Consider the following 12026-nt stretch of genomic DNA (forward strand, 5'->3'; position numbering starts at 1 on the left):
CAGGGCTGTCCCGGGACACGGCCGGACCCCGGCAGGTGGCAGCCGGCAGCCACGGTCGGTGCTCTCTGGCACTCCACTGGCATCTCCCCATTCCACTGGGGAGCAGAGCAGCCCCGTGCTGCCCATCACCATTGCCAGTGCCACCGGGAGCCATGCACGGAGTAGGAGCCGTGCTGGGATGTGGCAGTGCAGTGCCAGTTCCAGTGCCACAGACACGGGGACAAGGGGACAGGCAGGGGCTCGGGGGGCTTGAGCTGGAACCCCAAGGGATGGGTGACTCCAGCTGCAGGCCAGACACGGGAGCAGGAGCAGCTCCAAAGGGGTCCCACATGGAGGATATGACACCCACCAGCCCAAACCCTGCAGTGCAGCACGACCCACGCGGACCCTTCCCACTGCAGGATGGCTAAAAATAGCCAGAACCGGCTCCTCGCTGCCACCACGGAGCTAAATATAACCAGCATCGACCGGGCAGTGGGACCGGCAGCTGGGAGAGCGGGAGCTGAGCACGGCCCGGCACCGGGAGCGAGCGAGCGAGGCCTGGGAATCCACACAGGAACAGCCCCCCGAGCACGGCGGGAACGCGGGTGCAGCTGCCGGTGAGCAGGTTGGGGCCGGATCCCCCGGGAACCTCCCGCCCCCAGTGCCGGCGTTCCCTGGGCAGTGGATGCAGTGTGGGGAGCCCGGGGAGCGGGTCCCCCCCGCGTTCACACCGGCAACGGCGGCTGCTGCATCACGGAGAGGGATGAATATTTATGGGCGTTTAAAAATAGCTGCTGCATTGTGCTTCCCCCTCACGTGCGGAGCCAGCGGGGTGCGGGGAAGCTGCTAAATTAGATGTCACCGCGCAGGGAGCTGCTCAGTCAGGCAGGAGTGGGATAAAAATAGAGCCTGCTGTGCGTGCGTGGATCTCCTGCAAAGCAGGGCCGGATCCCGTGGGATCCCCCGCCTCCGCACGCCGGCATCCCCACACCGTGCCCTGCCACGAGGACACCCCGGAGGAGCCGGGCAGGGACAGGGCTCCTCAGGGTGGCAGCCACACCACCCGTCAGTGGCCCTTCATCTGCTTTACCCATGAGTGTGTGTGTCCCTCTGTGCCCAAAGGCCTCTGCGAGCAGACGCTGCCAAGGCCTGGCTCAGGGAAGTGACCCCGTGCCCTGCCAGCAGCGTGGTGCCAGCGTGTGATGCCCTGGCAGTCCCGGCCCTGGCAGCTGGCAGGGTCTCCATGCCCTCGCCGTGCCGAGAGCTGGATGTGCAGCTGGAGCCAAGGCCGGATGGACATACATGGGGTCAGGATGTGCAGCTCAGCCTGGAACCCCCAGGGAGGCCCAGGGGCACCCAGAGAACTCCGATCTCGCTGGAACCCACCCAGGCCAACACCAAACCCACTGTGCCAAGCGGCTGGGGGGATTGAAGTGTCTGTGCCAGGCCGGGGGCACCGGCTCTGAGTGGCACCGGCAGAGCCACATGTGCAGGGTAGGCAGCCACCACTGCCAGGGCTCAGCTTGGGGGCTCAGCCCGGGACCCCAGCGCAGCTCCGGGCAGGGGGTTTGCAGCCCACAGTGGCCACGGCGCTGGCAGAGCCGGCGGGCACACACGGAGCCCTGCACAGATGGCTGTGGCCCCCGGGGGCCGTGCCAGCCCCACGCGACAAGCTCTGATGGTTGTGCAAACAAAAGCGTGGCCAGATGGTCTCCCCCCTGCACTCCAGCGCTGGAATCCTGCGCTCGCTCCCAGCCTCGACCTTGGCTGGGTGTCCCGCAGCGCTGCCGGCCTGCACAGCACTGCTGCCGGGATTTTCATGGAGTCATGGAATCAGAGTAGTTTGGGTGGGAAGCGACCTTAAAAAAAACCCATTTGCGCCTCTGGCCATGGGCAGGGACACCTTCCACTAGCCCAGGTTGCTCCAAACCCCATCCAACCTGGCCTTGGACACTCCCAGGGATGGGGCAGCCACAGCTGCTCCAGCGTGGCTGGGGGAAGCTGCTCCAGTGTCCCCCCACCCTCCGTTTGAGGGTGGCGGGGGGAGTGTTCGCCCACCCTCCCCGGGCACCCAGCCGGGTCTGGGGCTCCACGAGCGGTGCAGCCGCTCCAGCCGCTTTCCCGGCGCCGCTTTCCCGGCGGTTCCCGCGGCGGCCCCGCCTCTGCCGGCGCTGCCGGACTACAGCTCCCGGCGTGCCGGGCGGGGCGGGCCGAGGGGCCGCCGGGAGCGCAGCGGGAGAGCGGCGGAGCGAGCGCCGGTCCCGCCGAGCCGAGCCGGGCCGGGCCGTGCGGGAGCGGTGAGTGCGGGCCGGGGACGGGCCGGGGGGCCCAGCCCTCCCTGCGGGCCGCGGGGGCCGAGCCCCGCGGCGGGGCCGGGGGAAAACGCCTCGCTTGGGCCCGGCCCGAGAGGAAAACACCCCAAAAGAGAGAAGCGGGCGCTGGGAGGGAGCTGGGACGCGGCGGGGTGGGAGTGGGGGGTCCCCCAGGGCGGGGGTCGCGCTGTGCACAGCCCGGCCGGGAGCGGGTCCTGCCACAGCCCCCCGGGGCACCGGCCCGGCCCGGGGAATCGGGGAGGGAAGAGGAGTCCGGACCCGGAGGAGCCCAGCCTCGGCCTTCCCTGCGGGTCTAAGATTTCCCGTTAAATCCAGGAGAACAGGCTGAGATGGGCAGAGCCCCCGCCCCTGGTCGGGGCGGCTCATCCCTGTTCGCGTCCCCGTGTCCCCCCCGGGCTCTGCCAGCCCCGGGACCCCCAGGAGGGACCGGGCAGCGCTGGGGCTCAGACGAGTCCAACGCGGCTCCGGGGCGTTTTGTTCCCAGTCCCACCCAGCAGCCGCCTCCCAGCACAGCCCAGTTCACCAGTGCCCTCCGCTCAAACTCCGATGCCATCAGCAAAGAAGGGTTTAAAGGATTTGTTTGGGAGATGGGGATTGCTGTTGCTGCCAGAGGTCGGGATCTGATCCGTGGGATCATCACCACCAGCAGCCTGGGAACACTGGGGAGATCAAGACCTGAGCCCTCTTTACCTCTCCAGCCCGGGTGAAGGTCCTGCAGTGGAGTGCTGGGATTGGAGCACGATCCTGCAATCCCTGGGGAAGAGTGACAGCCCTGCCAAGTTATAGGATCGCTTATTTAGAGTGGAAAGGGCCTTTAAGGTCATCAAGTCCAAGTGTTAAGCAAGGGGATGGGAACACACGGTGATCACACTCCTCTGGGGGCAAAGGTGGGGAAGAAGCTGCACCTGGACAGGGAGCAGGACACGGGAAAGATGGAGCAGAGAGAGGGCTCGGCTCTGGCATCACGCTGTGCCCTTTGCCACTGGCCACAGCTCTGACTTTTCCCCTCCTTGGATGGCCAGTGTCCAATGTCAGCACAGCCTCGACCTTCACCCTCCGTCTGGTGCAACAGTCAGGCTTTTCTGTCCCAAAAAAGAGTGGGAGAGCAGAGCCTGGCAGCAGCTGCTCCAGGAAGGAGGGGCTGGAGTCCCTCCCATGGGGGGCTGTGCCTTGTTTTCCTGCAGGTGAACAAATCCTGCTGTGGAAACAGAAAGCAAACATGGGATGAGGGTGGGGGTAGGGAGCTCTGGACAATGCCCTCAGCCCTCAGCCAGGCTTGTGCAATCCGAAATTTGGCAGAACTGGGGCAAGGGCTGCACAGCCCAGGGCAGAGCTGGAAAGATCTGCAGGTGAAACATTTAAGGTGGGGAAGGACAGAGTTTGGAGACACAGAACTACCCTCATGGAGCACTGAATGTTTGGCATCTCCTTATCTCCTGCAAGAATGAGTTAACCTCTCCTGTGTTCCAGCTTTTGACCCCTCTATTCCTTAATTTTACAAGGAAGGGAAACTGAGGCAGGAGGAGAGGAATTGCTTCACGTACAGCTTCCAAGTTGGGCCCTTCCCACCCCACTGTGGGTCTGCAGCCGCCCTCGTTTGCAGAAGGGACCAAGTCCAATTTGGTCCTTAGTTTTTGGAAGTTAGACTATTGGTTGGAAATTCCACGGCACAGGCCACGTGCACCTCTGGCTGCAGGAGCTTCTGTGGCCTCGGATAAAGGCATGGCTTCAGGAGAGGCTCCTGGAGAGGCCTCCTGGGCAACCAGAGAGGAATCTGAGGTTTTTAACCATTGATGAAACTAGATTTTAAGGCCTCCATTGAGAGCACAGATCCCTTTGCATGGGCAGTCTCTTCCAGCATCCCTCCTCCCACACATCCATGTCACTCTGAGCCCCAGAGTGGTTCCTCCTGCTGCACAGCTGGAATCCCACAGGCACAGCTGGAATCCCACGGGCACAGCTCTTTGTGGAGAGTCGGACTGTTCCTCACGCCTCTCTCCAGCCTCCTCCAGACTAAACAAACCCGTTTCCTTCCAGCTGTCCTTGCAGGTCATGTTTTTCCTACACCTCTGCTCATTCTCTCTGCTCTCCCTGGATGCTCTCCAGCTCCTCCCAGGACTGGACAGTGTTCTCCCAACATCCAGGAGAACTGTTTCCCGTGTCTGGCACTCAGCACTCCTGTTTACATGTTCCACAGGGTGTTTTGCTTTTCGTTGTTGTTGTAACAATCTGACTCTTTTTGACTCATTTGTGCTTCACCACAACCCCCAGTCTTCCTTCTGAGAGCCCTTGGGAATCGCAGCAGGTTCAGGCTGGAGCTGTTCCCCCTGCCAGGGGTGAAGTGCTGAGCTCTGGCTCCCAGTCTTGCTTCCAGACCACACTTTGGGCTGTTGTCAGGAATATCCTCAGGCCAGTGATCCAGGAGATGGGCAACAAGGAAACGAGCACCCTGCAGGGCTGCAGCCTCTTCCCTGGAAACAAAATCCTTCCCCAGGTATGAGCCCCCTGATAGAGGGAGGTGAGGATCTGCAGCAACGGCTGCCTGTGCAGTTGGAGGAGGTTTGGAAATTACGTGGAGCATCCCAGGAGCTGTGGAGGGGAGGCTGGCTCTGAGCCCCAGCCCTAGGCAGGAGCGGGGCCTGCGCCAGCTCCTGAGACAAGCCAGGCCTGGTGCTCCAGGAGGGAGCTGGGAACAGCTGGCAGTGAGGAGAGTGTGATGTTGGAGCTGGCTCGGGCTCGCCCCTGGAGAGCTGGAGGGAACAGCAACACGGCTTCCAGCTGTGGGAACCAACAGCAGAGCCACGAGGCCAGACGGCAGGAAACAGCCCTCGCCGTGGGGTCCCGGATCCAAGGGGGACAAACCTCATCATCCCATCAAACTCCACTTCCATGGGACACAGAGATGATTTTACACGAGAATTTCCCTGATCTCGGTGTGAAGACTTTCAGCTTTATAGTGGGTTTAGTTTGTGCTGTTCCCTGTAATCCCTGGAAACCAGAGCTGTCCTGCTCCCAGCTGGCCTGGGAGCTGATGGATACCTGCTGCCACTGGCACTGTCAGCCCACTCAATACCTTCACTGTCTGTGGGACACCACTCAGGACTTGCTTCAAGAAGGTGACACTCTCTTGCTTCCTCTCCTTCCTGGCATTGTCCAAAAACCATCTCTGTGCTCCTCCTACATGGCAGCTGTTCTTTCCAGGTAGGGGAAGAGCCACCTCCTCCACAGCTCTTCCTCCTGAAATATCCTCCCAAGGCACTTTGCCCTGTTATCTCTCCCTTTTTACATTCCTCAAGAAGAACCTCATTCCTTCCCTGGGGGGAAATTGTTTTGTTCCTCTTTCTTCCCTCTCTGTAAGTCTTAAATCCAAAGGCAAAACAAGTGAGCCAGAGCAGGAGACCAGCAAACCTCCGGAGCTGTGCAGAACCCTGTTAATTTAGTTAAATTAATTAGGAGATCTGTTGATACAGAGCCTTTCCTCAGCAGATACTGCGTTCTCTCCCCAAGTTTAAGGCCTGCTGGCTCCATAAACACGCAGGAAGCTTCCCGTGCCACGTGTTTCCATGATTAACACCGTGACGAGGATTTAAAAGTGCTTAAAAGTATTGGTTTGAGTCTTGTCAGGCAAACGTGGGATTGAACCTCAACACCTTGGCTCCAGGAAAACATCTCAAATCACAAGTAGCTTCTGCCACAGACAGGCTTCCCACACATTATTCCCAAATCTGAACCACTCCCGGATTCGGCGACGTCAGCTCTGGGAACGGCAGTAGCGAGGGGCAGAGGAGTGAGCTGCCTTGGGATTTTTATAGCACGCGGCAGATTTGGGGGTTTGCCTGACAACCAGCCACTGCTGAGCGCTTCGGGCCCGAGCTCTGACCCGGGTGTGTGTTGCAGGGGCTCCCGTGGGACACGAGGGCAGGATGAACGTGGGGACGGCGCACAGCGAGGTGAACCCCAACACCCGCGTCATGAACAGCCGCGGCATCTGGCTGTCCTACGTGCTGGGCATCGGGCTGCTGCACGTCGTGCTGCTCAGCATCCCCTTCTTCAGCGTCCCCGTGGTCTGGACCCTCACCAACATCATCCACAACCTGGTAAGGGGGGGGCAGCGTGGCCCAGGGCACGGGGAGCCTCTGGGGGAGCCTCTGAGCAACCCGCTGAGATCCCTCTTGGAACGGGTCCTTTGTGTTTCCAAAGGTGCCGGGGGAGTTGCTCAACCTGCAACCCTCAGCCTGCACCGGTGCCTCTGGGTCATGGATTTAAATCCAGCCCAGGTACAGGTGAGGCAGCAACACCTGGTGAGGCTGCTCCGAGGGGATTCATTTGCCTCCAGGGCAAGTCCTTCTTTGTGTCCCCAGAGGAGTCTGGGACAGGCCCCAGACACTGCCAAGGTGTCACTTGGGGTGGTAAAACCTGAATTGGCCTTGTCAGAGTTAAGGAAACAAGATTAAATCCCGGATGTTTTTCTGCTTAAAGTAAAAGGTTAGTCCAGGAACTGATTCCCTTCTCTAAGGATCAGGTCCCCAGACAGGTTCTCACAGGCACAGGGGACAAAACTCTTCACAGATGCAGCAATTGATTCTGTATCCTTAATTTTAAATAACATCTCTGCCTAGGAATATTCCAGAGACAAAAATGACACGGACTGGGAACCGTCATGCTAAAATTATTCCTAGTGGGGGATAAAACCAACCCCAGACCGCCAAACTGGAGCTGCTCTGGTGATAAAACCTCCACAAACCCCCAAACTGGAGCTGCTCAGCACTCGGCTCACAAGCAGCCGGCTCCTCATCCCCCTCCTCTGGCAGCTTTAGGTCCTGGGAATAAAAAAAAAGGAGTTTAAGTGCCAGGAGTGTCTGTCCTGAGGAGCTGTGATGTAGCCAGACACTGTTTGTCTGTGGCTTGTGTTCCCCTGGTAATCGGGGGGTGACAGACCCTCTCCCAGCACGTTTTCCGGAGGTTTCTGCCGCGCCGCGGCGGGCGGGTGCTAATCTCCCGATCCCAGAGATCCCAGGGCTGTAATCTTGTCACCACCTCCTTGGCTCACACCCAGGAGCCGAGCGAGAGGCCTCACGTGGAGCAGCCGAGCTGCCCCGGCCTTTCCCGACTCTCCTTCCCCTGCTTCCGTGGCCGCTCCCGGTTTTCCAGCAGCGCCACGTCCCTCTGGTGGAACAGCGCGGGGCTGCAAGCTCCCGAACGCGCTCCCCTGGCTGGGATTTTGGGATGCAGGGCCCCCGCGAGCCTCACGCTGTGTGTCCTGCAGAGCATGTACATCTTCCTGCACACCGTGAAGGGAACCCCCTTCGAGACCCCGGACCAGGGCAAGGCCCGGCTGCTCACGCACTGGGAGCAGATGGATTACGGAGTCCAGTTCACCGCCTCCCGCAAGTTCCTCACCATCATGCCCATCGTCCTGTGAGTATTCCCAGCTGGCCCAGCTGCCTCGTGTCCCAGTACCCACCAGTGTTCTGTCCTGGGACACAGGCACACGGAATGCCACAGCTCAGTTTGCCTCTCTCTCTCTTTGTTTCCACCCTTCTTTTCCAGGTATTTTTTAACCAGCTTTTACACCAAGTACGACCGGATACACTTCATCATCAACACCATCTCCCTCATGAGCGTCCTGATCCCCAAACTGCCTCAGTTCCATGGAGTCCGGATCTTTGGGATCAACAAGTACTGAGCGGCGTGGCTGGAGCGGACGGCGGAGGAGCGGGGAAAGGGGGAATTCCTTCTCCCCAGCCCTGTTTCCTCCCCCCACGCAGACTGGGATGTGATTTCGGAGTGGCTGTTCAAAGGCAGATCCCAACAGACACGTTCCGCATGCTGGATCCTCGTGCCCAATAAATCCAAACCAGCTCCAGAGTAGAGTTTAGTGCGGAGCAGGACACGCGACACCGGATTTCTCTTATCCCAGTGTCACCAGTAGATGCAAAACCACCGAGACTTGGAGGTACAACGAGGATGAATTCTGGGAAGAGTCTCATCTGTCCCAGACATGGAATGACAAGGACAGGGGTGAGGGGAAAAGCTTTTAGTGCTGGTACTATTGCTGTGGTAAATGCACTTTAAAATACCTTTCCCTTCCTGAAGCCGGGTGCTTTGAGCAGTACATGGGGGAAATCCAAAGGGATACAGCCAGACTTTCCCAGGACTGGATTGTTTTGGGGTCTGAGTTCCAGTTTTAGGCAGATCTGAACGACAGATTTTTATTTTGCAGTCTTTGACACCACTGAGAAGGGAAGTTCTTTTCCTAAAAACAGCACAGGAAGGAACAACCTGCAGTTTGACAAAGCTTCCGCTTTCCTACAGCACCATCCATGTGGTCCAGGGAAAAGGTGGATAGATCCCAAATCATGCTTGTTATTTTCAGTTTATACCCAAATCTGTCCAGGTAACTCTTCTCCCCACCCCACTGCTGGTTTTTAAGCACAGGAGGGCTCAGGGGGCATTTGGATCAAGGGCTGGGGGTGGATGATTTAATGATTGACAACAGATGCCACTGAGCTCCTTGGGACACGGACATGGACATGGAGGGGTGTGGGAGAGGCTCACCCTGGACAGGTACAGGCCCAACGAGGTGGAAGCCTGATTGCTCTAATCAAGCACACAGCCATCCTTGTCTTTAATTGGAATTTTTCTCCTCAGTCCAGCTCCTTGGTTAAGTCCATGTGACTGGGATTTGCCAATTCTCCAGTTATTCATGGAGTCGAGGGAAGTGAGGGTTGGATTTCTGGCTTTCCTGGAAGTCTGTCCCTCAGCTCCACACCCCAGGGCTGCGTGAGGAGCAGCAGCAGCAGCAGATGAACTGACCAGCAGAGGGATTCAGTGGGTCACTGATAAGAGATTATTTCACAGAGGAACAAAATCCAGCCTTTGCCCTCAAATTACCACCTCAAACAGGTTCAGGTTTCCTGGCTGAGACAGCTTTTTCCTGTTCAAAATAATCCATATTTTCTTTTGGGTTATGTTCCAGGTGGAATGTTTTCCCTCATGCTTCCCCTGAAACCCCATGAAAACCTGTATTTCTGTTGTCTTAATGCTTATATTGTCTCATCTTTCTGACAATGGGATAAAACCTTTTAAATCTGCTATTTTTGTTCCTGCAGTAGCAATTCCAGCTTTAGAGGCCACGGTGGAGAGCGTTGAGTTGTTGGATGGTCTGAGCATAGGACATGGATTGGGGAATTGCAGGTTTGCACCTAAAATCTGTTACTCTGTGCATAATTTTAGGGAAGCTGCTTCTCTTCTCTCTCTCAGACTTCCTATGGGACTGCTATGGGGCAGGGAAAACATTCAGTGTACCTCAGAAGGCTGCTGGAATGCAGGGAGAATCACTCCCTCATATGTTTGAAAAGTGGAAATATAAGTGAAAAGGATGTTTTCAAGAAGGTAGAAAGAGAAGAGTCTGGCTGGAGACCCCAGGGCATTGACAGATGTGCAATTTCCCTGATGGGGAGGTTAAACCTTAAATGTAACCCCCAGGACATAAGGACTGCTGCTTTAGTTAAGGTACTCTCTACCCTAATCGGCTCTTTAAGCTACTAGACAATGATAATTGTTATCAAAATAGAGATATTTCATCAATCAGCTTGGAAGTGGCACAGGAATGAGCAGTATCCCTGCGGGAATGGCCGCTCCAGGGAGCAGGTCCTGGCAGGGTGGCTGAGGCTGTACCCAAAATACTGTGTGGTGCTGAACAGACCCGAGTGTCTGCCCAGGCACAGCTTCCATCTCCAGAGGGAAGAAAATGAATTGTTTTGGTAGAAAAAAAAGGGGAGAAACAGCACTTTTTTGGCGACAGAAACAGTCTCTAGGTGCTTACAGACATGACTCCTCACAGGCAGACATATGCTGGGTAGTTCTAAGCATATGCACATCACAGAGTGAAGGCAGGTTTGATAATTTTAGAATAATTATAAATAGAAGGGATCAGCTTTTCTTGATGAGATAGAGCAATTCCCACAGCCTCCCTGAAGGCACTACAACAGCTGAGAGTCTGAGCACTCGTGCTGGTCACTGACACTAAGGACATCTGACTCTGTTTTGTTAAATTAAATATAACTGTGAACCAGAATTGGATTATAAACTGCTCAAACAAGCAGGTTTTAAAGCCTGAAGTCCAAAATTTATAATTAAGGCTTTGCCTAACAGCAGAAGTAAACTTTTCTGACTTCTCTCTTTCACACAAATGATTAAAAACAGCCTACCTAGGAGTTATGTGACAGTGACACTCTTTGCAACACAGGCATCATTTTTCCATGGAATAACTGCAGTTAACTTGGACTCAGTTAGTCCAGTCAAGGGAAACATAAGTGGAAACAGGAGGAATATGGACAGAGGCGAGTTGAAGAAAGATTTCTTGTTATATTAAGTGTCTACGTACGATTAATAAGTATTTGAACAATTACAAACCTGGCAGAATCTTCCTTAAGATCCCAGCTTAAGGGGAGGTGTCAGGATTAATCAAAAATAGAAAAGCAATAAGTTAATTGTAATTAAACCACCATTGTTAGGGGTACCTGAGAGAGTCTGAAGTGAAAGGACAGCATGGGCAGGCTGAGGAGTTGTCAGACGTGTCCTTAGAGGTGACAGATCAGGGATGAAGCCACATTTTAGGTGAAGAACCCAAACATGAGCAGAACTCCTTTTAAAGTGGAGTTTTCCCCAGGTACCTGCGTGGAGGAGATAAGTGACCACTGCTGATTTTAAATGGGATTCTGATCACATTTAAGTGGGATTCTGATCTGATAGATTTTCGTATGAAACTTGTTCTGTATCATAAGCAGGGCAAATCTTACCTGGAGAGATCAAGGCAGGCTCCACCCTGTGATGGAGGAACAATTCCTGGTGAGCAGGTACTTCAACAGCTTTTCTTTTTGGTTCTGCAATGAAAGAGAAAAGCTTTTGAAAGCCTGGGACCCTTCTCAGGAACTGGCAGCAGCCTTGCACTGGGCAAAGCCTCCTAAGCCACTGTCAGCACCACGCACGTATCCACAGGGTACAGCGGTCCCTGCTCCAGGACAGTGGGAAAACCAGCAGGTCCTCCCAGCCTGATGCTCCTGAATTAGGGATCCTGTCTTGGGATTCATCTAACAGAGCTACCAGGGTGGCAAACAGTGCAAACCTTCGCAGGAAAAAGCCTTTAAAATAAACGAGATTTAGGGCTACTTCATTCCCGAGTCCTTTTATTTTTGAATTTTGGGTTGTTTTTAGAAGCTCGGTACTGGCCCTCGAGGAGGGGACAGCAGTGGGTTAACACATTAATATTCCTCATTGTAACTTATGTTGCTTTATCATTGCCTATAATAGCTCTTAAGCATGCGAGTGTTGGTGTATCTGTATCCTCCCTGGATCAGTTTAATGAGCTGAATTAATTGGGAGGTTTTTTTAAAGGAATGTTCTGTACAAAGTTTTAGGGTTTTTTTTTTTCCCAGTAGCCCTTCTTTTTGCTGTGGATACAGGAGTCTCAAGTAGAGAACTTTCTAAAATAAAGTGTGAATATTTTTATTACTCCTTTGTACAGTGTTCTAAGAGAGACTAATAAAGTTGAGTATTCAGGTAAAAACTTGTGTTTTGAGTTTTGGAATTTTACATGGATGGGTTTTGCTGTTAAACAAGAATGGCAAATGAAACATGGAATGGTTTGGGTTGGAAGAGACCTCAAAGATCATCCAGTTCCACCCCCTGCCATGGGCAGGGACACCT

General features: G+C 55.2%; 1 protein-coding gene across 1 annotated transcript; it reads left to right on the forward strand.

Moving 5' to 3' along the window:
• The first annotated feature begins 2228 nt into the window (after positions 1–2228).
• On the forward strand, positions 2229–11886 carry ORMDL3 (ORMDL sphingolipid biosynthesis regulator 3). Its single transcript, XM_027747071.2, has 4 exons — positions 2229–2279; positions 6213–6412; positions 7582–7733; positions 7866–11886. The coding sequence occupies exons 2-4, from the start codon at positions 6239–6241 to the stop codon at positions 7999–8001; spliced, it is 462 nt and encodes a 153-aa protein (XP_027602872.1). The 5' UTR covers positions 2229–2279; positions 6213–6238; the 3' UTR covers positions 8002–11886.
• The last annotated feature ends 140 nt before the right edge of the window (positions 11887–12026 follow it).

Source organism: Pipra filicauda, unplaced genomic scaffold, assembly GCF_003945595.2.
Source record: "Pipra filicauda isolate LSUMZ 115617 unplaced genomic scaffold, ASM394559v2 scaffold579_size272245_pilon, whole genome shotgun sequence".
Taxonomy (NCBI): domain Eukaryota; kingdom Metazoa; phylum Chordata; class Aves; order Passeriformes; family Pipridae; genus Pipra; species Pipra filicauda.